General features: G+C 39.2%; 1 protein-coding gene across 3 annotated transcripts in view; it reads right to left on the bottom strand.

The window, feature by feature from the left end:
• Positions 1–2,341: 2,341 nt before the first annotated feature.
• CUNH8orf37 (chromosome unknown C8orf37 homolog) overlaps positions 2,342–26,390 on the bottom strand; it is a 26,726-nt gene continuing 2,677 nt past the window's right edge. The window contains exons 2-6 of one of the 3 annotated variants that reach the window (XM_040972612.1): positions 21,664–21,751; positions 18,596–18,660; positions 18,008–18,073; positions 7,488–7,583; positions 2,342–3,987 (exon numbers count right to left, since the gene is read on the bottom strand). In XM_040972612.1, coding sequence (XP_040828546.1) covers positions 3,834–3,987; positions 7,488–7,583; positions 18,008–18,073; positions 18,596–18,660; positions 21,664–21,751 — 469 coding nt within the window. In that variant the 3' untranslated portion in view covers positions 2,342–3,833. Of the gene's footprint in view, positions 3,988–7,487; positions 7,584–18,007; positions 18,074–18,595; positions 18,661–21,654; positions 21,752–26,390 lie in introns of all 3 variants that reach the window. The other 2 variants (XM_040972613.1, XM_040972614.1) reach the window with 2 other exon arrangements.

Consider the following 26,390-nt stretch of genomic DNA (forward strand, 5'->3'; position numbering starts at 1 on the left):
ATGTGGATGGCAGAGACTCAAGTACCTAAGCCATCACTGCTGTTACCCAGCGAATGGGTGAACAGGAGTCTGGACAGCAAGTGGGGCTGGACCCAGGTACCATTATAAGGAATCAATGTGCCAAACACTTACCCCATCACGGGCATTCTTAAGTGAAAGCGGATTCTGCTGTCTCTCTCTCTTTTTTTCCTAATAAAAATTAATTTAAAAGGCATTGTGATGGAGAGAGAGAGGTAGATCTCTCATCAACTGGTTCGCTCCTCAGGTCACTACTTTGAAAAGTGCTAACTAAAGGTACTAGAAATTTTATTTACCATTTGGATCATTAACGTCAACACAATGAAATAGGAAATTAACATCTCTGTGTAATAAAAATTCATTTGATCTTGTGAACTTTGTGAAAGATTCTTTGGGACTCCCCAGAGAGTGTGCCTCACTTTGAAAACTACTGGTAAACAGATACTGACTTTGAAACATGAGTTGGATTTTGGTAGGAGCAGATGAATGAAGACAGTAAGATATGATGAAGTGTGAGAAAATCTAAGAACAGTCAGTAGAAGGGTTGGCTAAGGGAGGAGGTAAGCAGAGGCAGATGAAGCTAAAGACATTCTGAGATGCTCAAATGCCTTTGTACTGGTCCAATTTTTTTGTTTGTTTTAAGATTTGTTTCTTCCACTTGAAAATCAGTTAGTGAGACAGAGAGACAGATCTTGCATCTGCTTGTTTATTCCCCAAATGGCCACAATAGCCAGGCCTGGACCTGTTCTGAAGCCAGGAGCTTTTTTGGAGCCTCTCACGTGGGTGCGGGGTCCAAGGCTTGGAGCCATTCTCCGCTGCTTTCTCTGGCCACACACAGGGACCTGGATCAGAAGTGGAGCAGTTCAATATGAGCCTGAACTGGGGTTTATATTGAAAGCTGGTGCTAGCAGGTAGAACATTAGCTTACTGAGCAATAGTGCCAGACCCTAGTACTTCAACTCTTTTGTACTGAGACTTATGGTGGTATTAACAAGTGACAATTCACGTCCCACAGTGGAGTATTTGGGCTGGAGTTCTGACTCTCCTTCTGATCCAGCTTCATGCTAATATGCTTCCCGAGAGGCAGCAGGTGATGGTTCAGACACTGGGAAATCTGTCGTCATGCAGGACACAGGGATGGGGCACTGGCCTAGCCCTAGCTGCTGTGGGCATCTGGGAAATCAATTATCAGATGGAAAATCTTTCTCTGTTGCTTTGTCTTTCAAATAAACAAACAAAACTTGAAACAAAAACAGATATTACACTGGTAAGAAAAAGAGGGAAAGTCATTCAGATTCAAAGTCTGAAGCCATCTTCATTGGTCAGGGAGGAAAGAGCGCCAGGTTTACTGACATCAACAAACACGGCCTGGATGTGCCCACCATAGCAGCACAGGTAGTTCCTCCTGAACTTGGACCTGCTTCTCTATCCACCTTCTTTTATATATGTATATACCCCCCCCCCCCCCCCTTAAACTTACGGCAGGCTTTTCCTAGAGGGAAATGAATACATTCTCTGTCCAAGCGAATGGCTGGAAATGTTTTTGTTGCTCTTGACATTTAGAAAAATTTGTCAAAACTATCTCAAAGACAGGCTCACAGGAATATTTTATTATCCAATGTAATAAATAACAAAATTCAAGTAAAGCTGCTTATTATTTACTTATTTCCATGGAGAATAAGCAGCTGAGGGTATAATATAGCTCAAGGAAAAATCTGTCTTGACAACAGATGGTTGCTAAAACTAGAAAATATTATAAACATTGAAAACAAATGTGCATAACATTGCAAAAGTTTATTAGACTTCATATGTTAAAACTATGGTTGGTTAGAAACTATGCTTTTCTTGTACGCTGATATGAAAATAGGTGCATTTTGGCTTAAATTACAACTATTAATAATTTGTATATAAACACATTCTAACTCTTATATAAAACAGTACAAGGTTTAAAATCTTATCAAGTGAATTGTCTATAAAAATGGGAACTCATATACATACTTTTGACAATGGGGATTACTATCATGTTATAGAATATCAAATACAGGCAGTGTGCCTATGCTTCAGTATAGTGATAATTAAACAATAAAAATTAAACGAAATCAAAAGAGAATTTATTTCTCTAAAACAGAGACAAAATAGGTTAAAAAGTTTCAAAGTAATTTGGTCATTGAAATACAAAAACCAAAATCTGATTGCTACCAATGTGCCAAAATCCATGATGCTCTGTATGTTTGGATTTTGCTTGCTCTGCTATTTCCTGGAATAGCTGATTTAAGTCTAAAACCCCTATATTTCTGAGAGAGTTACACGGAGATATATTTTAGGGAGTAAAAAATATTTATTGCAAAATAAAATCTACAAACATTTTTTATATACAAGTGTGGGCATCTGCCCATGAGATCTGTTCTGCTGCAGTGCCTGACTTACCAGAGTTAAGTTTTATAAGCATGCAGATGTACCATGGCTAGGAAGGGATGTTAATTTTCCTTCCTTGGGTTGGGTGTCGGGAAGGGTTTCGGCACAAGCTGACGGTGATCATAAGTTTGCGTCAATGACTCTTGTTCCAGGCACTCTGTGTCACACATTTGAACCACAGAGTGGACACATGTGGCAAAGGGTTTTGGGCATGGTGGGCCTTGTGTGGCAGCAGGCTAGGGGACATTGGCATCCAATACTGAAGAAGTGGTTTGAGTCCTGTTTCCTCCGCCTCTGATCCAGCTTCCTGCTGATGCACCTGGGAAAGCAGTGGATGACAGTCCAAGTATTTGGGTCCCTGTTACACATGCGTGTAACAGGGCTGGCTTTGGCTCTTGCCAACCCTGGCTGCTATGGGAAGTGAACTAGTAGATAGAAGATATCTTCCTGTCTCTCTGCCTTTCAAAAAATTTAAGTCATTTTTTTTTTTTTAAATATACTGCAAGGTCTTTAAGTCTTAGGGATATAAAGAAAGCCCAACAGGTTACCTGCTGGTTGTTAGGCTTGTTTTTCCTTTTGTGTCTTTATCTAGTAAATAATGTGTCAAGTTGATCTTGCTAGAAAAGTCCATAGATGGCCTTAAAAAATAGTATTAGTGCTTACTAGATGGATTTTTATGAATTAAAGGCTGGGAAATACTTGAAAAAAAGCAAAACTGAACAATCTGTATGAGTGTTTTTGTGGTTTTACATGTATAACAAAAGCTTTTTCTATAGATATTTGGTAAAATATCAACCTTAATAACTTTTGGTATATAAATGAACAAATGGAAGAAAACAGGCCCAAACTGCTAGCATACATTTATCGTTACTGTGCATAAGATTGCTTTGAGCTGGTGAGGTAAGGTCAGATATGAGCCAGTGCATTTAAGCATTCGGTTAGCCTTGGTTTCTACCATGTCTACATTATGATCTCTGGCAACATCAGATCTTACTGGAGGAGATGATGTAGACACCTTTATAAAGGTCTCTTCCTGGGCCAGTCTTATGCCCTGTATTTGCTGTAAAAGAGGAATATTTACACTAAGTGCATTAGCAGTCAATATTGCATTTGTGAATGTAAAGCTATATTGTTATGTGAAATTCTGTAAGGATATTTCTGGCTACTTGTTAGCATACTTTCTAATGGAAACATCCACATATCAGAGAGGAATACTTCCAAAATGTTATAGCACATTATCTTTCCAAGTCTATTCATTCTTCAAAAATTGTGTGATTATATTAAATGAAATTCACTGTCTTTTTCCAAAGGGCCTAATATTGGGACTTTACCTAAAATGTTATGATTACTGGAGACTGCTCCCACGGAGGCATTGGTCTGAACAGGAAGAGCTCGATTTCTTAATGTTTGCCACAAACCCAACGAAGCAGATGATCCGTCTGAAGGTCAGTCAATTCTTCAATAGTTCTCCAGCTACACTGGCAGGCATAGGCTCGGGTTCCTTTCTTTTTCACCAACTTTGCTTTTAACTTGTGAAATTCTGGCATGTTGTTCCTGTTGGTATAACAGGAAAGTTTTAGCACAGTGGCTTTGCTCAAGGCTTGACGAACTCTGCCCCCCACCCCCAAGTAGCTCTAGTTGCTTATTTCCCTATCTTGACAATATATGAATGCTAAGAACCCCTATGTTCCCTCACACTAACAACAGAAGGAAGGCCTGTTCTCATTTTGGTGACAGTACTGATGTCCAGGACTCTATGATGGTAATCCTCTAGATCTGTTAGGACACAATGGCCTAAAGAACAGAAGAGTTATTGATTTGTCTTATCAGAGATGATGTCAGGGTGGGCAAAAAGATGGTGATTCAGCTCCTTCCTGAGGTACTCACTTAGGTCACATTCTACAAGCCTGCAATCTGGCAAATGGAGAGTATAAGTAAGAAGATAAAGGGCTTCTAACAAATTAATCAAAAGCAATTTTTATTAATAAACTCCTATTATTTCTAATAGCTGACCCCATTTAATATCTTTCATTTGTTTAAATGCTCTGTTTATTTAGTTACATGATCAGGGACAAAATCAAGGCTAATCCTAAAAAAGGTTACACATTTTAAGTCAAAGAACAGAATCATGGTAAAAGACACTTATCACTAGATTTGATGCTATTATAAAAATAACATGTATGTTAATTTTATTTAATTAAGAAAACAAATTATTTTCGTGACAGCACATGTACTGAGTTTATGTAAGCATTTCATGGTATAGAAAAACATAAAAATGAAAACTAAAATAATGAAAAAGTACAAAGTGAAATGATGAAATACAGTGTAAGCCTTCTATAATGGGTGGCTATCTCTGCAAGAGAAGGCAGGTTACAAAGTGCCCTCTAGTGGTCAGTGGGCACCACATTCAGCACTGCGTTGCACAAACTGAGGACACAATTTCCCAGATTTTTCAGACTAATGTCTGAGTTTAGGAAACTGAGGCACTGGCTAGCTAAGTGAGTCTGCTAACATTACAATAAACTAAGGGAGAACTAAAAAATATGTCTTTTCAGGAAAAAAAAAAGCAAAATTAGGTAGGTAAATGAGAGAAAATGTTTTTCATTTAATTGCAATGTATTTGGACAAACTTAATATCCTACACTTGACCATATCCTTAATTAGAGATTTTAGTAATAGGAATAATGAATAGCTAGGGAACTAAATAAAATATTTCAAATGCTTTTTAAGAAACATGTAAATACTTTAAAAGTTTAGAAATTTCTAAAACTTGTCTATAGTAAGGTACACTTATTTCTCTCATTTGTAAAATAAGGACAATAAAATAGACAATTACTTTATTATTCTCTGTGTAATAAATATGCACCTTGATACCACCAAAATAAATGGTCCCTTTGTTCCCTATGCAGGACTTCAGGTGGCAGTCTGTAGACCTTTCCACTTGCCTCTGCTCACTGTTCTTTCTTGGTTTCCTCCAGTGATTATTCCCCACCTCCAGTGTTTGATTTACCTACTGCTCCCTTAATTCTGGCAGATTACATCCACATTCTCAACTGTGGGTCATGAGATGCAAAAAGCCTACAGCTTGTCTCCTAGCTCTCTTTCTCTTCCTTGCATATCAAAGCTCCTTTTCCATCAGCTCACAGGATATGTAGAGGTACCTACCTATGCGTTCCCTGACTTCCAAGTTGGCTCCATCCCTCACAGTGGAAACATCCAGGCATCACAAGATGAGCCTTAACAAGATGAGCCCTCAACTCTGCATTCAGTGACCGTCTTTCCCACAGTGTGCCTAGCGCATGGCATCCACCCTCATGGCTTCAACTGCCACGGGACATACTACATTTCCTGTATGAGCCGCAGAACAGCTTCAGCACCTCCTCGAAGTCGACATCCAACCTTGTCCTTCAAATGGTTACCTCATCAATAGATAGCATCACACACAGCACTGATTTTCTGGCTCTTTTTTTGGTCTTTTTTCTGCTCTACCTCTTGCCATCTCTGGCCCTTGTATCCAAAAATTTACAAAGTTCAAACCAATTGTAACTCCTCAGACATGGCACATGGCTTCATACCTCTGTGTCTAATAATACATACTCCCCGATCTAGGATTTTGGCACTGTACTAGGCTCTATTTGGGTTAAGAACTGTGAGGCATCTCAAATTAAAGTTTCTAGATTAGAGGACAGTTTTATAGATTTACCTGAGAATGGTCACAGAAGAAGTCTCTCACCCTGTTCCATGAAGAAGAGTATAAACAGAATCGTGTAAAGGAGAGAATAGTATAAACTATTGAAAAGTGCCCCAACATACTCTTATACTTGCATGTAAAAATAGTCTTTGTTTAAGCATAGAAGTTGGCAGTCAAAGCCGCCATGAAATAGACACTTCATTCATTTTCAATTCTTCATTTTTATTTAAAGATATATATTAGCGAGTGTGTAAGAATATACAAATTATAGAACTATGCATAAGATACTATCCTGACCACAAGAAGAAAGGCGGCAGTGTACCAGCCACCTGTAGTCCAGTTCTGTGCTACAGTAAATGCTGTAATATAGTGCACTGTAAATGCAGTGTGGTAGACACAAAGAAAAGGAAGCATTTGCCTTCCAGCTCACACAGTGGTAGGGAATCACGGAAGACGCACAATAAAAATTGTACTCCGAAGCACAGGAAGGGTCCAGGCAGACCAAATGGTGGGAAGGTATCCCGGGAGGGGGAAATCATACATAAAGTCACAGGGAATAGAAGCTAAAATCTCATGGAGGTGACAAGTATACGGAGGAGAGCAAGGCTGGATGATGGATGGATGGAGGTTGGATCACAGGGGGTCCTGAATGATACGCTAAGGAATTTGGACATTATCTCATAAACAGGAAAAATAATAGGCAAAAGAACAACAAACTCAGATTTATATTTTAATTTTGAGCAAGGAAAGGACGGCCTGAATGAACACATTGCAGATGGAAGTATCAGTGAGGAACTTCTCATCCGGAAGTAACAAAAGTGTGCCTAAGCTGACAGCAGACAGTGCAATGCTGTAATGGGCCCACCAAAACACATGTTTAATTTAATATTCTGTGAGGCAAAGAGAGAGACCAGATGGGACCTGTAAGAGGGTAGTGGCTCTGCCCTTATGAATGATTCAAGGATTAATGGGTTATTGCCCAGTAGCTTTATTATAAAAGTGAATTCTCTGTGGCTAGCTTACTTCATCTTGACATGTGATGCTCTGAGCTACCTTGGGATTCTGCAGAGTCCCCTAGTAAGAAGGCACTCACTAGCTACCAAGCAGATGCTAGTTCCAGGCTCTTGTACTTCCAAAACTATGAGCTGAATCATCTCTTTTCTTTATAGATGACCCAATGTGTGTATTCAGTTATAGCAACAGAAAACGAACTAAGACAGATGGAAAGGAAGAAATGGATGAAAGATACAAGAGGTAAATGCTACAGTAATCTGGCAAGGTCCACCAACAGACAATACAACAAAACAAGATATGTAAAGTTTTTTGGTACATTTTTACAAAAGGAAATTCTTTAGAAACATACCTGAAAAACAGATAATCACAGGACTTGTCCCACATACAGTCATTGTAGCTCACTATCCTGAAATCACAGCTTACACAACGGAGATGGTCACATGCTCTGTTCAGAGGAAGAACATTAAAGATTGTTCTTTATGTACTGGTATGTTTAAATATCAAAACAAGGTCACTCATTTATAGAATGCAACACATTGTAGATTACTAAAAAAACAACTGAAAGTAAGGTTATTCTAAGTGCTTATACTAAGGGATTACTTATGCGTGTAAACTTTTAAATTTCTGCATAAATCTACTAATTTTACTAAGATTTTGCATACTGACATATACACACATATTTATCACACAAATATAAAATAAACGACGTATGTGTAAGTCTTTCATCCAGTGATTTCTGACTTGTGTCTGAGAATGATCTTCATTTCAGCCAAATCCTGTAAGTGCCTCTTCTCTTGTTGAAAGTTTTAGGGCTCCCTTTACCAGGGAATGTGCCACATCATACTGAAATGAATCTGGCTCTCCTACTTCAGTGTTGGGATAGTTTTTGTTTGTTTCTGTTTTGTCTGTTTCTGTTTCCCCATGACCTGGCATAATACATTCATGTTGTGCGCCAGTGCATTAAGCAGCCAGTTGCAATGCTGGCATGCCATATGAGTGCAGGTTTGAGTCCCTGTCACTCCACTCCTGACCCAGCTTCCTGATGATGTGCTTGTGAAAGTAATGGAAGATGGCCCAAGTATTTGGGCCCCTGCCACTCACATGGGAGACCCGGATGGAATCCCAAGAACTTGGCTTTGGCATATTCCAGTACTGGCCACTGTAGCCACCAGGGGAGCAAACCAGCAGATGGAAGATTTTTCTGTCTCTCTCCCTCTCTATAACTCCTCCTTTTAAATACAAAAGGGGGATGGGGCTGGTGTGGCAGCTCAACAGGCTAACCTTCCATCTGTTAGTGCCAGCATCTCATACAGCACCAGTTCGCATCCCAGCTGCTCCACTTTTGATCCAGCTCCCTGCTTATGGCTTGGGAAAACAGCAGAGGATGGCTGAAGTTGTTGGGCCCCTGCACCCATGTTGCAGACCCGGAAAAAATTCCTGGCTTTAGGCTTCAGGCTCCTGCTGTTGTGGCCATTTGGGAAGGAAGACCTTTCTCTCTGTCTCTCCTTTTTCTCTGCAAACATGACTTTCAAAGAAAAAAGTCTTAAAAAATGGGGAGGGAGGGCATGATTAAATAACATGCAGTGCATTTACACTGTAGAACACTATGCAATCAGTAGAGAATTAATTAGAATTATCTGCTGACCTATTATACTATGGCATGATGTTATTTTTGTAAAAGTAACAACAAAAATGTTACTCTATATATATATAAATATTTGTAGGAACATAGAGTAAAACGCAGGTTACATATATATATTATGTAGCTAATACTGGCTGTGTCAGGACTGGTAAAAATGAAAGGGAGGGAGGGACATTATCTTTTTCTTACACACTAAGTTTTTTTTTTTAATACGCATATAGTACTTTTGCAGTCAAAAATGAAACAAACATATCATTACATTTCTTCACTTATTTTCCTCACATATATTAACTTCAGACTTGCATATACTTTTGGCCTAAAACTTTTCTTTGAGAATGCTTTATATTTTTAAAAATATTATCAACCATTACAGTAATAAAACATTTAAAATCTATAAACATTTCATAGGCAATTCTTTGTTTTCTTTCAAAGTGTTAATACTTTAAGAAGTTGTATTTGTTCTTATGGAAATTCAACATGATTACATGCATCCACATCTGAATTCAGATTTTAAATGTACAAGTCAGGAAGTACAAAATGATGGTTCCCACAGCTACCATAATGTGCCTTCTTATGCATATGTCGTTTATTACGTGATTGTGCAGAGTGTTAACTTTAATGCCTTAATACAGAATGGCAATTGTGCTGAATTACTGCTGTTATGGGAACCATAATTTAGAATTTCCTGACAGTTTATATGTGTAAAATTTCAACCATAAGGTTAAATACGGCTTTTCAATTTAATTTAAAATTTAGTAGTTTATTCAGTTCTATTCACACTACCACATTTTCCTTCAAACACTGTCCTTTGAGGACATAAAACAAACTTGCAGCTAAGAAATCACTCCACTGTTAATGATTCACTCTATTAGATCATAATTAGTACCAGTCTATGGAATAATCCAGTCTTGTAAGTAATTTAAGAAATTAATAGGAGAGTAAAATTCAACTGGTTTGAAACAACGCTGTGGCTTTATCTATGCCAGTTATTAATGCCACCACATTTTCAACCACTACTCTTTGTTCTTTCCACTAACTGGGTAAAAGACTCAAATCTTTAGGCTCTAAAGTCTAACAATATTAACCTCTGAACAGAGCTTCATACAGAAATCAGATAAACAAAACAAATAGGCAGAATAGACTCCATTCCTTTTATGCCCCAGGCACGTAAACTCAGTGTTTAGTTTTAGGACTTTAATATATTTTTCTTGCCTAACTACAAACAGATGCTCCTTGACTCACAATGGGGTTATGTCCTGATAACCATTCTAGGTTGAAAGTGCACTTAATGCACCTAACCTGTCGACTACCAAGGCTCAGCCACACACTGCTCTGGAGATGGCTGACTGTCTGTCTTGTGATCATGTGGCTGCCAAGTGCCACATATTGCTAACTTGGAAAAAGGATAAAATTAAAAGTATGGTTTTTGCTGAATAAAGGTACACTATTATAAAGTTACAAAATTGTAAGTCAAATACCTTTGGTAAGTAAAGGATCTTCAGATTTTCATATATGAAAGTCTACCTAGAGGTTGGTGTTGTGGTGCAGGGGGTTAAGCCACTGCCTGTGATTCTAGCATGCCAAATGGGTACAATATCCCAGATGCTCCACTCTCATCCAGCTCCCTGCTAATGTACCTGGGAATGCAGCAGAAGATGCTCTAAATACTTGGGCCTCTGCCATCACATGGGAGACTAAGAAGGAGTTCCCAGTTTTGACCTGGTCTAGCCTCAGCCATTGCAGCCATTTGTGGAATGACCAGGGAACAGAAAATCTCTCTCTCCCTCTTTGTAATGCCTTCCAAAACTGTGTCTTTCAAATCAATTGATCTTTTTAAAAAATAAATAATATTAACTAATGATCGCAATGGAAGATAAATTCTCAAGGCGATTCCTCTAAAATGTTTAATGAATATACAAAAGAGGGAGCCACAAACGGCTTGTTCTTTTGTCCAGTTAATAAACAGAATAACCTATTTTAAAGATGTTTATGGTACAAATATCCCAAATACAGCCCAATATAGACTTCTATCTAGACTCCGGTTTGGTAGAGTCTCATTGAGTCTCCACAAGTAGACCCAGGGAGGCTTGAGGTTTCAGCAGTTTGAAAATAACAGTAGCTGCAACAGCAACTTACCTACCATCTTATCTACTTTACAAGGCCTTCTACAAGCTGGTTGTATCAGAAAGCAAAAACAATTTGGAATTAAGTAACCAGGTGGAGTCCTTGCTTTGTATTAACTGATGTGACACTGGGAAAGACACATTACCTGGAAGTCGTCTTCACAACTTTCTTAGCTATCACAGCCATTCACTGAGTTCCGTCAACTCTGTACACTGCGTATCTCGACTTGACCTATTGTTGCTGCTCAGATGGCGGCTATCATCATTTCTCTCCCACAGCTACTGTGATGACAGCCTGGTGACTAACCTCCCATTGTCCTCTTCCCATCTTGTCCCCCTAACTTGTTTTCAGTATGAATCTGAAAAAAAGCCCAGTGACTTCCCTAAATAGATGAGATATTTTTTTCTAGAATCTTTTAAGACTCTAAGAGCCCAAACTAATTAGCTCAACTATTCTGCTGGCTCCATTGAGCCACTGTCTCCCCTACTTCTCAAGTTTCAGCCCACCTGGGCTGTTCTCTGCTGCTCCAAATCCCATCTCTTCCCTCCCATCTCGGGGATCTTCTAACATGGTGCATCCTCTGGCTCTAATGGCCTCCTCTGCCTGCTTACCCCTCACTCATAGCTTTCATATTGTGGTTTCATTAAATGTTGTTCACTTAGGAAGATATTTCCTTCCTTTTCATAATTAGTTACGATGAACACTACCTACACTGACAGCATGCTATATATTCTATACTCCATGTCACATATTAAATGGAAATGAAATACTTACTTGTGGAATCATCTACTTAGAATCTATGTTCTCACCTAGACTGAAAGCTCACAGAGGGCAGGGAAGTATCCATTTGTCACAATTTGTTCACTTAATACTTAAGATTTTGATGGTGGCTAATGTGTTTAATACATCTAACACAAATTACTCAATCTCCTCATGTATAAAATGGAGTTTACATTCTTTTACCTGCATCTTGTTTTTTTTTCCTCCAATGGATCAGATGAGTCAATATGCTTGCAGTAATATGCATGTGAGTACACTCAATATGTATTCATAATATGCATATGAGGATACTTCAAAATGTTCATGAAAATAGAGATACAATAAGATAATTTAATACATTTTTATAATCTATCACATGAGGAATAGCCAAAAAGTTTACAGGAAATGAATAAGCTATACACTGATAACACATTATATAGCCTGGATACTAGAGTGGGCCTTTAGCCTAGTGGTTAGGATGCTGTGTCTTTGGGACATTTTTGCCTACCCTGGGCACACCTGTGTGCAAACTGCTTCAATAACACGAGCACAGCTGTCTGCCACAGGGCTGAGAGGCACAGGATAGGCAGTAGCCACTCTCTATGGGCTGAAATTGGTCAAAATGAATGGCAATTTACAGTCCAAACCCTCTGTTCTAAGTTGCAAGCCTGCTGAGTCCAAGGTTCCTCAGTAGGTGCAGGAGAGAGATTCTGTAGTGCAGTTATTTTCTAGGGAGGTGAATTCCTGGCGTTTGCTATCTAGCTGTCTTCCCAGATTGCCTATTTTGCTAGGATTTAGTTTGTTGTTTTTTCTTCCTACCTAATAGAAATACGATTTTTTTTTTGTTTGTTAATGAAAATGTTTATAACTAGAAGAAACACTCCTTGGATTATAAACAGCTCTGATTGGTCCATAAGAACATTGAAATGCAGTGCTTTCTTTGTTATTTTTCACCTAATTCTGTTTTTTTTTTCCTCTAGCTCAGTTTTGATTCAAGTATTATGTGGCAGGTTTTTAATTAGCACTTTTGTTAGTTTCTAGTACTCATAGACATGATTAAACAGTATGATTAAACAGTATGTACTCTTTCAGTTGAAAATTTGTGTGTTGCCTTCATGTTTCAAGGACATTTCTGTTTCTATCATCTTTTCCCCTTGTGTATCTGAACAGTTTTTTATTCTGCATTATTCATTATTGTTTTTTGGTATAAAAAGGGCATGCTAATTATATTATAATCGATTTATGTATGCTCTTGATCATTAAAAATTTTATTTTCTCATTTAATTCTTTTTAATAGTGAATTCTACTTATCCAGTAGTACTTACACTGTTCAACTAATTTATAGCAAATAGGAAGTAATGTATTAATAATGGTAACAATGCTATTACAATCAGCCTAATCTTAATATTAATGTTCATAATGATGAATTAATGCTATTATAGATATTGTATGCATACTTTTCATTGAATTATTACGTATAAACTTGCTTCTCTTTTAACCTGTGATAAGTTGGAAGCACATTAGCATTGATTTTATTGTTCTGAAATAGTCTGAAAGGCTCTTAAAATATTTGACATTTATTCTACTTGTTTTATGTTCTGCTTTATTACTAGTGGTGACTCTTATATTTAAAGGCAAACTGAAAACTTTGTATCAATTTCAAAAATTAAAAACAGTCATTTATTCCTTTCAGATGAGAAACTTAGGCTAATGTGTCTCCTCCGGCTCTACATTTGACTTAATAAACTTCAAGAGTTTTATCCAGAAAGATAAAACAAATGTTTGTGTCTTACAGTGGATTCCCTTGGTCTGATGTTGCTTTGGTTTTTCAGCTTTCTGCAAGTGAAGATCCTGGAAGGCAGTGACACGTAATGAAGTTTCTGCCACCTATGTCATACACCTGCACCGCATTCCTGCTTCCAGCTTCAGCTTCAACCTAGCTCTGGCCATTGTGGATATTTGGGGAGTAACCCAGCAGACGAAAGTTGTCTACTTTCTGTCTATATATTGAAGAAGAAGAAAAAAAAAAGGAGTAGATGTTTGGTACAGCAGTTAAGCACACCTGGGACATCATCCCAAATTGGAGTGGTTGGGTTCTATTCCCAAGTTCAGCCTCCTGCTGACAAGCATCTTCAGAAGAAGCAGGTGATGATTAGGGTGGTTGAGTCCCCAGCACCCATGTGTAAGACATGGACTGAATTCCTGGCTCCTGGCCTGGCCTGTCCCGGCCCACTCTGGCTATCAAGGTATCAAGGTATTTCGGATATGGACCAGCAACTGGATTGTCTCTCTGCTTTTTGCTTTTCCTTCATTTCTTCTTTTTTTTGCCCTGAAGATTTAATTATTTATTTTTTATTTAAAGGCATAAGGAGAGACAGAGGGAGAAGTCTTCCATCCACTGGTTCATTTCCCAACTGGTTGCACTGGCCAGGCTGAGATGATTGGAAGCTGGGAGCCAGGATCTTCCAGGACTCTTATGTGAGCACAGCGGTCTAAGGCCTAGGGCCACCTTCTGTTTTCCCAGGCCACAAGTCGAGAGCTAGATTTTTCTTTTCAAAAAAATCCCTTTTTTTTCTATTGGAAAGGCAGATCATATTTACAGAGAGAAGGAGAGACAAAAAGATCTTTCATCTGCTGGTTTACTCTCCAGGTGGCAGCAATAGCTGGAGCTGAGTTTCCTCTGAATCTTGCATGCAGGTGTAGGGTTCTAAGGCTTTGGGCCACCCTCTACTACTTTCCCAGGCCATAAACAGGAAGCTGGATGGGAATTGGAGCAGTTGAGACATGAACCAGCACTCAAATGGGATCCTGGCACCTGTGAGGTGAGAATTTAGCCATTGAGCCATTTCACTGGGACCAGAAAGCTAGATTGTAAGTGGAACAGCCAGCACATGAAACAGTGGCACCCATGTGGGATGCTGGCACTTGCAGGCAGAGGATTAGGTGCTATGCCACCATGTAGGCCCCTCTCTCTGGCTTTCAAAAAAAAAAAAGGGTATGGATAGAATGCATACAGTAGTACTTTCACATATAAAATATTCTATATGTACATAAACATATTTGTTTCTTTCTATGGGTAGTTTCTGTATCACTAAGGGACAGCTGATGACAGTTAATGACTGTCCCTCAACACAGCTCTGTGATGGGAAAGGCTTTTAAGTATGGATGTTTACCCGGGCATGTACAACTATATGCACACCATCCTTCTGGTGCGGAAAGTTAGAAGTATTGGAGTTTGTTAGATTTTGGTGTCCTGGTGAATCAACACTTTGATAGGACTCTCAAGCTACAAAAATAGGCTGTGTTTTTAAAATTGAAATTATATCTGGAACAAGATTCTTTTTTTGGTGTACTAACTCAAAGCATACACAAAAATAAATTATATCCAAGAAAATCTTAATTAAATATTTACTCTTTAGAAGTAAACTGGAATGCATTTTCCCCCCTAATGACTAGTTTTAAAATCAAGAAGTATCTATATGTAAACACTGATCTGTATTTCCTGAGATAAAAAGAATAGTGGTAATAAAATACAGCATTCTTGCCCCTGATATATCAGCAAGAAAGCAGGATTACTAGATGAGAAAGGGATAAAAAATTGCAGCGTGCATCTCCAGTAGCTAGCTACCTTTTGTACTACAGGTACAGCTTTCATTTATGATTCCATTTAATCCTCACAGGGTCGCCACAAAGTTTGCCTAGTGTGTGTTAGTGAAGAAGCTGAGGCTTTAGATCAGATCCCTTTCCCAAAGCTTCACAGCTCCTGACAGGCCCGGCATGGATTTTACTCAGACACCTGTCACTGGAGCCTTCCCTTTCCATGCCATGGTGCTACCACTTGCCTCTTTAGGTGTTCTTCTACTGGTGGTGTTTAGGATATAGTGAGGAATTTGATGAATGTGGACAAGATGAAAGTTCAAAGATAATGAGAAATCAAATCTGTAATATGTGAGTGAAGAAGATAGCAGGGGCTATGCATTGGAAGGAGTAACATTCTAGATAGAAACAAAAAATCCTCAGAGGCAGAAAAATACAGGTGAAAGTCAAGAATGCCAGCAAAGGGTCAGATGAAGTAGAGTACCTCAGTCAGCTGTAATTAGAGGTGAAGGATCTACAGAGAAAACAGGAAGACCAAGAACAACAATTTGGCGGCTGGTGCTGTGGCGTATGGGTAAGACTGCTGCCTGCAGTGCTGGCTATCCATATAGGCACCAGTTCAAGTCCTCACTGTTCTCTCTGCTAATGTGCCTGGAGAATCAGCTGAAGATGGCCCAACTGCTTGAGCCCTTTGAGCCCCACATTGGAGACCAGGACGAAGCTTCTGGCTCCTGGCTTCAGTCTGGCCCAGTGCTAGCCCATGCAGCCATTTAGGGAGTAAACCAGTAGATACAAGATCTCTCTCTCTCTCTATCCCTCCTTCTCTGTAACTCTCCTTTTCAAATAAACAAATAAAAGAACAACAGTTTTGTAAGGCAAATAGTGAATTTTGAATTGCTATGAGACAAATGTAATTTGTGCTTCTTCTCAGCATGGGGAAGCACTCAAACAGGAGTATTATCATGAATGATGTATGGGGGTGAGCCCAAAGAAGATGGAAGTGGATGATGGGTGGGAAATTCTTATTGTATTCCAAGGGTGACTTGGATCAGAAGTGACAAGGACTAGGTAAGATTGAGAGGAGTCCAACTGAGTAGGCACAGGTAATAGGATTGACAGCAGCGAGATTATAGTCTCTTCTGATATAAACTGATAAGTTTCCAGTATGCTATGATGCATTTCTGGTGCTTGCAGCTGGAAGCACCCTCTTCCCCACCCCCACTGGATTCTTCCGAGCCTGTCTTCTGCCTGTGCAAGGCTTCCCTGCACACTCAATCCTTCCATCCTGATGTTCTTTGGATCTATGTGAGCACTGCCATGCCCTTCCAACAGTAGCTTCCTAGATATCACTTCCATTACTTAACATAACTGTTATTACTCCAGAAACACAATCAGGATGTAATCATATAACTTGTTTATAAAAAAAAATAACAAAATTAAAAAGGTGTTTGGGAAATAACAAGACAAAAAGAAAACAGAAACAAAATAATTAGGTAGGCAGGCCTTTGCTAAAAATGCTATTACTTTTCCAAAATAGCAGGAATGTATAAACATTTGCTTAAGACCAATCTGTTTCCCCATATTATGAAAGGGGGAGTGGAATGTGGTAGGAGCTATACAGGTTTGGGGTAGGTGACATCATGATTATAGGACTACTTGCAAAGAAATGCTGAGTGAGAAGTGTGTGTAGGACAGGCAGAGAAGAGACAAAGAACAGTAGGTTTCTGCTTTTAAAATATGTAAATAGGTCAGATCAAGCCTCTGTCCTGGAGAACTTGGACTAGTGGACTCAGTGTCTCCTGCTAACTGATCAAACCAGTGTGGCTACAGGATCAAGCAGCGGCATGGACACACTGCCTCATCTGCTTTTGCCACTGGCTCCCATGGTTTGGAGGAAAATTCAGTCTCCTGGTGTCCTATGGATACGAAACCATGGCAGGAGTGATCAGGCACTCAAGGTGGGGCTTAAAAAGGGGTATATATAGAGTATGGTGCTGTGGCTTGGTGAGTTAAGTTGCTGCACGCAGTACCAGCATCACATATGTATACCAGTTCAGGTCCCGGCTACTCACTTCTGATCCAGTTCCCAGTTAATGCACCTAGGAGAATAGCAGAGGAGGGCCTCAAGTGCTTGGGCCCCTGGTGGTTCTAGCCATTTTCAGAGTGAATAAGCAAATGGAAGATCTCTCTCTCTTTGTCTCTTTCTTCATTTTTGGCTCTCCCTCTCTTTAATTGGACCTTTCAAATAAATACCATTTTTTAAGTGGGTATATATTAAGAATACATATCCACATGTCAACTAAATGCGACTAGATTGGTTAATAAAATATACCTCTCATTATAAAACATACTAGAGAAACAGATTTACAGGGAGAAGGAGATAAAGAAAGATCTTCCTTCCATTGGTTCACTCCCCAAATGGCTGCAGTGGCTGAAGCTGGGTTGACCGGGAACCAGGAGTTTCGTCTGGGTCTCCCTTGTAGGTGCAGGGTCTCAAGGATTTAGGCCATCCTTCACTGCCTTTACAGGCCATATGTAGGGAGCTGGATTGGAAGTGGAGTGGCTGAGACATGAACTGATACCCATATGAAATGCTGGTGCTTGCAGGTAGAAGTCATTAGCCAATTGAGCAACTGCACTGGCCCATCATTATAAAAAATTTAATGTAAGCTGATATGAACCATATTTTAACAAATGGGCATCGATTTGTAAAATCCTAGTAAGAAAGTCAATTTTTAACACTGTACCTCTGTGAAGTGTATGTTCCAATCCCAAAAGGAATGCTGCTTCCACCAAGGTATACCGGACTGCAACTAAATGCATTCAACAGATGGAGGAAAACGAAATATCAACAAATAAGAAACATGAGAAATGTGTTGTCTTCACTGACTCTAGGTTCTTGTGACTGAACTGTATATTTTCCTTAGCAAGCTAACTCTTTCACAGAAGCATTTATTCCAGGATCAAGAAAAGCAGGAGAAACTGCTTTTCTCCCTCTAACCCACACATTCAGGAACACTCAAGGAATTAAAATGAACCACAGCAAAATGTGCTCGCTAACTATATAAGGGACAAAGTAAATGCTCAAGAAAATAGCAGAACATTAATTCTGAGTAACTGTTCACACATTCTTTCAAAATGGCAGAAAATTATTTATAATAGCAATAATCTCCAGCTTAGTTTCCTTTATGCTAAGGGGTCACAGACCACAAGAAGACATTGCTATTGGTTTCTCTTCTGAAGGTCAAGGTAGTTAAATGTCACATTTGTCTGAATGATAACAACATTTACTAGAGTAGGCTTGCAGTATCTGCTCACTAGTATGTATAGTTTACCTTTTCCCCAGGCCTTGGATGGACGCTCTGATGGATATTTTCCCTGAAGATGTAGGTTTGACTTTCTGTTAAAACAAAACAGCAAAAGGCAACTTAGAGAATGGTAACATGAAAGCTAATATTCTTTATTTTACAATAAAAATGTTTTAAAATTAATTAGTTTTAGCGGTATCAGTATCAAGCCATTTAAAGGCAAAAAGGAAGTAGAACTGCAGGAATTTGCCAGTTACTCTGCTAATATTTAGTCTTGGAAATTGATATACTGCTGTTATTAGCATGTTATGATTTAGAGTCTCTTTATAATTCTGCAGTTAATACCAGGGTTCAGTGACTTAATATGAAAGACCTGCTATTTAAAGCTTCATTCTGGAAAAATTCAATTAAGGAAGGAAAAAAAAAACCACTCAGACTCACTTTTTAAAAAGACTGTGAACAGTACTCATCTGAGCAAAAAATAAATGAATCTAACTCCTGTCTAACTTCAGAAATATTAATTCTGATTTTATGGAATGGTAGCTAATCATAACCATACAGTAGTTCCTATATGGTTACATAACATCATCATCATTAATGAGCATTTATTAGGTGTTAACCAGAATTTAGTACCAAATAACATAACCCAACCACATCCTAGGACCACCGCCAAGGGGAGGAAGTGAGACATAGCAAGAATGTCTTTGTTTTGCCTAGTCGGTGAAGAAATTTAATGGAGGCAAAAATATGTCATTTTACTTCTTCTTAACTCCTTTATTTGATGTTAAACAGAGCTGCAAAAGTTTCTGGTGCATGCCTGAAAAATAATAATGTGAGTTTCTTTTTGTTTTGGGGCATATGTTTTCTGTACCATCCAGGCTCATGACTCTAAGTGGGCCTACTGCGATATCTGTTATTGGTTCCTGGTCTTCCTGTGTAGGTCTAGGAAATCAGAAATGCAGTCTAATGGGTGAGTTGAGGGATGAGGTGGAATAGTGGTTACTGTCAGAGCATGATATGGCTTCTATCGACAAATGTGGCATGGACTGTCCATGAATTGTTGCTTCTCACCCAACACACATTTTACACAGTCCTGCTCTTTCCCCCAAAAGCTGAAAAATGGGATATAGTAAAATCACTAAAAAGCTAAATATATACAACTAAACATACTCATATATACATGTATGTACAACAATATGCAATTTTAACTATAAGCGCTGATGTTGTAAGTAAAGCTGCTGACTGCAATACTGGCATCCCATATGGGTGCTGATTCAACACTGATCTGTTCCACTTCCAATGCAATTCCCTGTAAATAAGCCTGAGAAAGCAGTGGAAGATGGCCCAAACACTTGGGCCCCTACAAGCAAATGGGAGATCCAGAAAAGCTCCGGGCTCCTGGCTTCACCAGTGGCATGTGAAAATTTATATACTTTAAGTCTTACCAGTTTGGTGATTGTGGAACGTGTTTGTTAGTTTTCAAAGAAATACACAGAGGTAAGTATTGTGGTATGGTGGGTTAAGCCATATCCCATATTGGAATGTCTGGAATCAGTCCTGCCTCATCTTCCAATCCAGCTTCCTGTTAGTGCTCTGGCAGTCACCAATAATGACCAAAGTACTTAGGTTCCCAGCACCCAGATAGGAGACCTGCATAGAGTTCCTGGCTCCTGGCTTCAGCCTGGCCCAGCACTTAGAGTGGGGGCATTTGGGACTGAAGGAATATTTTTCTGTTTCTGTGTGTGTCATTCTGCTTTTCAAATAAATAAACAAATCTTTAAGGAAAAAAAAAAAGAAAAATACTAAGTATAAATTTATCAAAAAGTATTTATGAGGGGCTGGTGCCACAGAATAGCAGGCTAAACCTGTAGTGCCAGTATCCCATATGGGTACCAGTTCAAGTCCCAGCTGCTCCACTTCCAATTAAGCTCTCTGCTTGTGGCCTGGGAAAGCAGAAGAGGATGGTTCAGGTGCTTGGGCTGATGCACCTACATGGAGACCTGGATGAAGCTTCTGACTACTGGCTTTGGATTGGCTCAGCTCTGGCTGCTATGGCCATTTGGGGGATGAATCAGAAGATGAAGATCTCTTTCTTTCTCTGTCTCTCCTTCTTTCTATAACTCTGCCTTTCAAGTAAATGAATAAACAAATCTTAAAAAGAAAAGCTCAGAGAAGTAATTATAAAACATCAAGATGTTTGGCGACTGCTGTATTATTTTATGAACTTTTTAAAAAAAAGATTTCTTTATTTTCACTGGAAAGTCAGATATACATAGAGGAGGAGAGACACAGAAGATCTTCCGTCCAATGATTCACTTCCCAAGTGACTGCAACGGCCGGTGTTGTGCCAATCCGAAGCCAGGAGCCAGGAACCTCCTCCAGGTCTCCCACACGGGTACAGGTCCCAAGGCCTTGGGCCATCCTCAACTGCTCTCCCAGGCCACAAGCAGGGAACTGGATGGGAAGTGGAGCTGCTGAGATTAGAACTGGCGCCCATATGGGATCCCGGAGTATTTAGGGCAAGGTCTCTGGGCGCTAGGCCACTGCACCAGGCCCTATTTTATGAACGTTTTATTAAGTTAAGGGAGATATAAATGTTTAAGATATTTTTAAAGGTTTTTTAAAAATCAAAGCATTAACAAGCTAGTCACTGCTTAATGGCACAATGTGTTTGTATCTGATATGCCACACTCAATGCTTCTGATCTTTTAGAAAAGTGTTCTTAGTACAAATACAAGCAACCAGCTTGATCTGTGAGTTGACTTTTACAGTAATTTTAGTCAAACTCTAATTTTAGAAACAGACTTACTCTGGGAATTATTGATATCAGGGATATGGGTTTTCATATTCTTTACTCTGATGTCAGAAAATGCATTCTGATGCATTTCCTTGTTCTTGTTGAGAAATCAAGAGAGAAACGTGTTGAGAAATTCTAATATTTATTTTTTCTGAACTCTTTACATGGGATAATTCGGTCACTTACTGCATTTCTTATAATTCAAAGTTCTATGGAGAGCTGCTGCATATTCTTTTAAGACGATTTTAAACATCTCTTGAAATGAAACAGTGATGCACATCTCTAACACTTGACTTACAAATGGTTTCTTGTCAAAGTCGGGCTCTTCAAATATTTCCTTAATAAGACTGTCAAGATCATCTTCTTTTTTACATGTTTCTGTTGATCTGTAAAGAAAACACACACAAAAAAATACCCTCTGAGACTTAACAGCAGATGACATCAATATCGGAAATTTAAAATCTGCTATTAAAGAGAAGGCTAAATGTGATGTTAATTATTTTCTTGCCATAGCCATGGCCTGTTTGCTGTGATACAGATACATGAAAGCATTTCAAAATACTCATAGAAACTGGAATTAAAATATAAATTTATATTGGTGTGAAATCTAAAAATCCGTGTACAATATACAGTTCCCATGAACTTTTTGGTGACCTCTTGTTGTTTATTAGGTACAAGTTCACTCATGTACTTTACTATTACATACTTATGATGACAATTACAGCCATATATTTATATTCAAAAGAAAACTGGGTATGAACTTTTCTAAATTACATCAAGTAACTATTTAGGCAACATAAAATATAACCATATCTCTTCACTGTAGGAGCCAAAGGCTATGTAATCAAATGCCCAACGATTAAAAAAAAAAGTGCTATTTGACAGAATATCTCAAATAGCTCTTTAACTTCTGTAAGCAGAGCCATTATTACACAACATTACTGTTCAGAATTCTTGTTTAACAGCTAACATTTTCTGAATATATACCAAGTGCCAGCTACTGCTTTTACACAGGGAATATCTTTGTTATCCCAATTTTATAAATGCAAAAAAAAAAAAAAAAAGCTGAGACATTTAGGAATCTGTCCAACAGAGTGGGAGAAATGGCTTGGAATTGCATCTAGGAAGTCCCCACACCTCACACTGACTGTATGAGATTAATTCTGGGGTTTATATGGCACAGAGACTAGACAGCAACTTAATAACTTCACAGGACCATTACTTCTTATTTTTAAATTTATATTTCATTTTTAGTATTGTTTATATAGCTGAGAGGGATGTATGGCCGTGGTCCTCCGATTAGGGTGGAGAAAGTCAAGGTATGGAACAAGGTGGGTGGGACAAATAGTTCAGCTTCTTTTCCTTTTCTCTCCTGTGTCTGATGATGGAGCAATTCTTTCTGTTAGACTATCTCAGCACCCAGGGATGGTGGAAAGACACTGATGACACCTTAGAGACCCTGATATGAGGAAGAATGTTCTGAGGGTGTTACTTGAGTGGTTATGATAGTTCTGAGACACAGTTTGCTTTGTACCAGGGATGAGAAAATTTTTCAAGGTCTTTGGCTTAGTATGTTCACAGATCCAGACACTCGGTGCAAAGGTTGGCCAGGAGAGTTGTCCAGCCTGTTTTGCATCCCATCTTCTGACAAGGCAGTCCATGTCCTCTGCTGGCCTAGATGAGCTGGCTGTCATGTCCCCTACACATTATTTGTTTTACAGGGCAAGAATTTTAGTCAAACTCTAATTTTAGAAACAGATTTACTCTGGGAATTATTGATATCAGGAATATGGGTTTTCATATTCTTTACTCTGATGTCAGAAAATGCACACTGCTGCCAGCATTTTACAGGTGATGACACCAAGCTCCAGGCTCTTCAGTTGCCCTCTCTGACTTTTTATCCTTCACAGCTTTCATTGCATACTGGCTTCCTCCCTAAGTGAGCGGTATGCTCAAGACATTCTTCTTCAAGACCCTCCTGAAGCCTTTTATTATCACTATGAGAGTAGACTATTCAGTACTCTTAATCTCCACTCACAAGTAGATGAGATGTGGCAGCAGCTGGTGGCCCAGGCTGAGGTTTCTCAGCCTCGTAACTTTGGACATTTTGGGCTACATAACTTTGGGATGTCTGTGTGTTGGGGGAAGCTGTTGTGCACTGTGGGACATTTTGCAGCATCCCTGGCTTCTCCCTACTAAATGTCAGCAGCATACTCTTTCCCAGTTGGGACAATCAAGCATGTCAGACATTGCCAAAATGCCTCCTGCACAGCAAAATCATCATAGGTCAAGAGCTACCTCCTTTAGTTACCTGAAGATATTTTATCTGTGAAAACAGTGTCTAGAGGTTGGTGTTTGATGAAGCAGTTGAAGTTGCTGCTTTGGACTGGTTTGAGTCCCAGCTCCTCCACTTGCAATCCAGTTTCTTGCTAACAAACACTCCAGAGAGTAGCAGGTGATGACTCAATATGTGAGTCCCTGCCACCCAGGTGGGAGAACTGGGCTGGCTTTGGCCTAGTACATCCCTGGATACTGTAGGCTCTGGGGTGGTAAACCAGCAGATGGAAGGCATTTCTTTCTTTGACTCTCCCTGTTTCTCTACCTTTTAGATAAAGTAAAAAGAAATAATGTTTTAAAAAAAGGGTATATAGATGCCTATTACAACTGGTATAATATTTTATCTGTGATTCCTAAATCCTTCAAATCTAGTAAAGCTTTTCTCACAGGTCCTGCTGCCCAAACTGTTATATTCAAAAGACTTCCTCATTTCCAATGCTCTTTAAACTTTTGGAAGTAGTTGAAAGTACTAAATAACAGTTTCTTTAAATGATACTAGGTTACTAAGTTGTCATTGGAAAATTCTTTCCTGGTGTTTTAAGAACTTAACTGCACACACTTTTTATTTAAAAAAAAATCTTTATTTGAAAGGCAGCGTTAGAGAGAAAGGTGGGAGGAGGGAAAGGTAGAAGGACAGGGAGAGGGAAAAGCAGGAAGGGAGAGGGAGAGAGAGCTTCTATGTACTGGCTTACTTCCCCAGATGCCTGCCATGACGAGGGCTGGGCCAGACAGAAGCCAGGAGCCAGGAGCTTTGTCCAATATCTCCCACATGGGGACAAGGGTCCAAGCACTTGGGCCACTTTCCACTGCTTCCACAGGTGCAATAGCAGGGAGCTGGATTGGAAGTGGAGCAGCTGAGACTTGAATGGGTGCCCATGTGGGATGCCATTATGCAGGCGGTAACTTTATCTGTCTGTTATACCTTTCTGGTCTGTAATTAAGCCACAAAATTTCATGAGACTTGGCTTATGTTTTACTATGTTAATGAAAAAAAATGCCAATACTTCAATGAGAACTTTATAATTGTAAGCATTTATTTTAGAGAATCTCTCTACCTTTCAAATACACAAAGTTTTTTTTTTTTTTTTTGAAAAAAAGCTTTCTTTATATATTTGAAAGGCAGAAAGAAAGAGACAGAGAGAGAGAGAGAGACCCTCTAAAACAAATGCTTGTAAGATGGCACAGGGTCAGATGAAGCTGGAAGCCTGGGGCTTCTTCCACGTCTCCCTCACCAGTGGTACGGACTCAAGAGCGTCATCTGCTCCCAGGACACACAAGAACAGATGGGAAGTGGAGCAATTAGGACTTAGCGCATACACTCTGAATGGGTTGCAGATGTACCAAGTGGTGGCTAACTTACTGTACCACACTGCCTATCCCTGAGAACTCAGAGTTTTAAAGCACAGTAAAATACTTTTTTTTTGGTTTTTCGATGAAGTAATCATCTTGAGCTTTAAGATGTTTGCTCCTAACTCTGCTTAAATTCTAATCTTTATATACAGTTTTGCTGAAAATAAAAGGTATATTCAAAACATAATCTAAACATTTGAGGCCCACAATCAAATATAAAAATGTATACACATGCCAGCATGGTGGTATAACAGGCTAATCCTCTGTCTGTCTGTACCAGAATACTATATGGGCACTGGTTTATGCCTTGGCTGCAATACTGCCCAATCCAGTTCCCTGTTTATGACCTGGGAAAGCAGCACAGGATGGCCCAAGTCTTTGGGACCCTGCACCCACATGGGAGGCCAGAAAGAAGCTCCCGGATGCTGGCTTTGATCTGACCCAGCCCTAGCTGTGGTGGGCATTTGGGGGATGAATCGGCAGATGGAAGATCTCTCTCTGTCTCTCCCTCTCGGTAACTCTTTTAAACTAAACTAAATAAATCTTTAAAAAGAATGTATATACACAAATAAATATAAAGTTTAAATTTTGATCTACTGCCTTTTAGTAAACTTGGAAATATGACTTGGGGTAAATAATTTTCTAAGCCTTGCTTTGGTTATTGAAATGGCGATAATAGTATTCATCTTGTGAGGGTCAAGCTCAAGAAATTACACACATAGCAGCTGGTGTGGTGCCAGAGCATGCTAATCCTCTGTATGGCATCAGCATCCCACACAGTTGTTCAAGTCCCAGCTGTTCCATTTCTGATCCAGTTCCTTGCTAATAGCCTGGGAAAGCAGAGGAGGATGGCCCAAGGACTTGGACCTCTTGAATGGGTGTCACTTGGACCACATGGCAGACCCAGAAGATCTGGGTCATGGCTTTGGACCAGCTCAACCCTGGCTGTTGCAGCCATTTGGGGAGTGAATCAGTGGATGGAGGAGCTCTGTTTCTGTCTTCCCTCTCACTGTAACTCTAACATTAAAGTAAAAATAAATTAGTCTTAAAAAAGAAATTATACATATAAAGACTTAGCAAAGTACTCAATAAATGTTGGTTATTGTTTTTAATATTACTATTATAGCTATTGTCTGAGATTATGACACTACTTTAAATATTCCCCTCCATATCATCCTGAAACACTTTATTCCTATAGCAGTTCTACTGAACCCCTACCAGCCTTTTAACAAAACTCAATCACATATTTCTCTATCATTTTGAAAACTCCAACAAACAAAAACGTAGGTGTTTGTCGACTGTCTGCACTGGCAGTTTTCCTGGTACCCAGAAGTAGCA

This window comes from Ochotona curzoniae, unplaced genomic scaffold (genome assembly GCF_017591425.1).
Source record: "Ochotona curzoniae isolate NIBS_2020 unplaced genomic scaffold, NIBS_Ocur_1.0 contig_2318, whole genome shotgun sequence".
In the NCBI taxonomy this organism is placed as follows: domain Eukaryota; kingdom Metazoa; phylum Chordata; class Mammalia; order Lagomorpha; family Ochotonidae; genus Ochotona; species Ochotona curzoniae.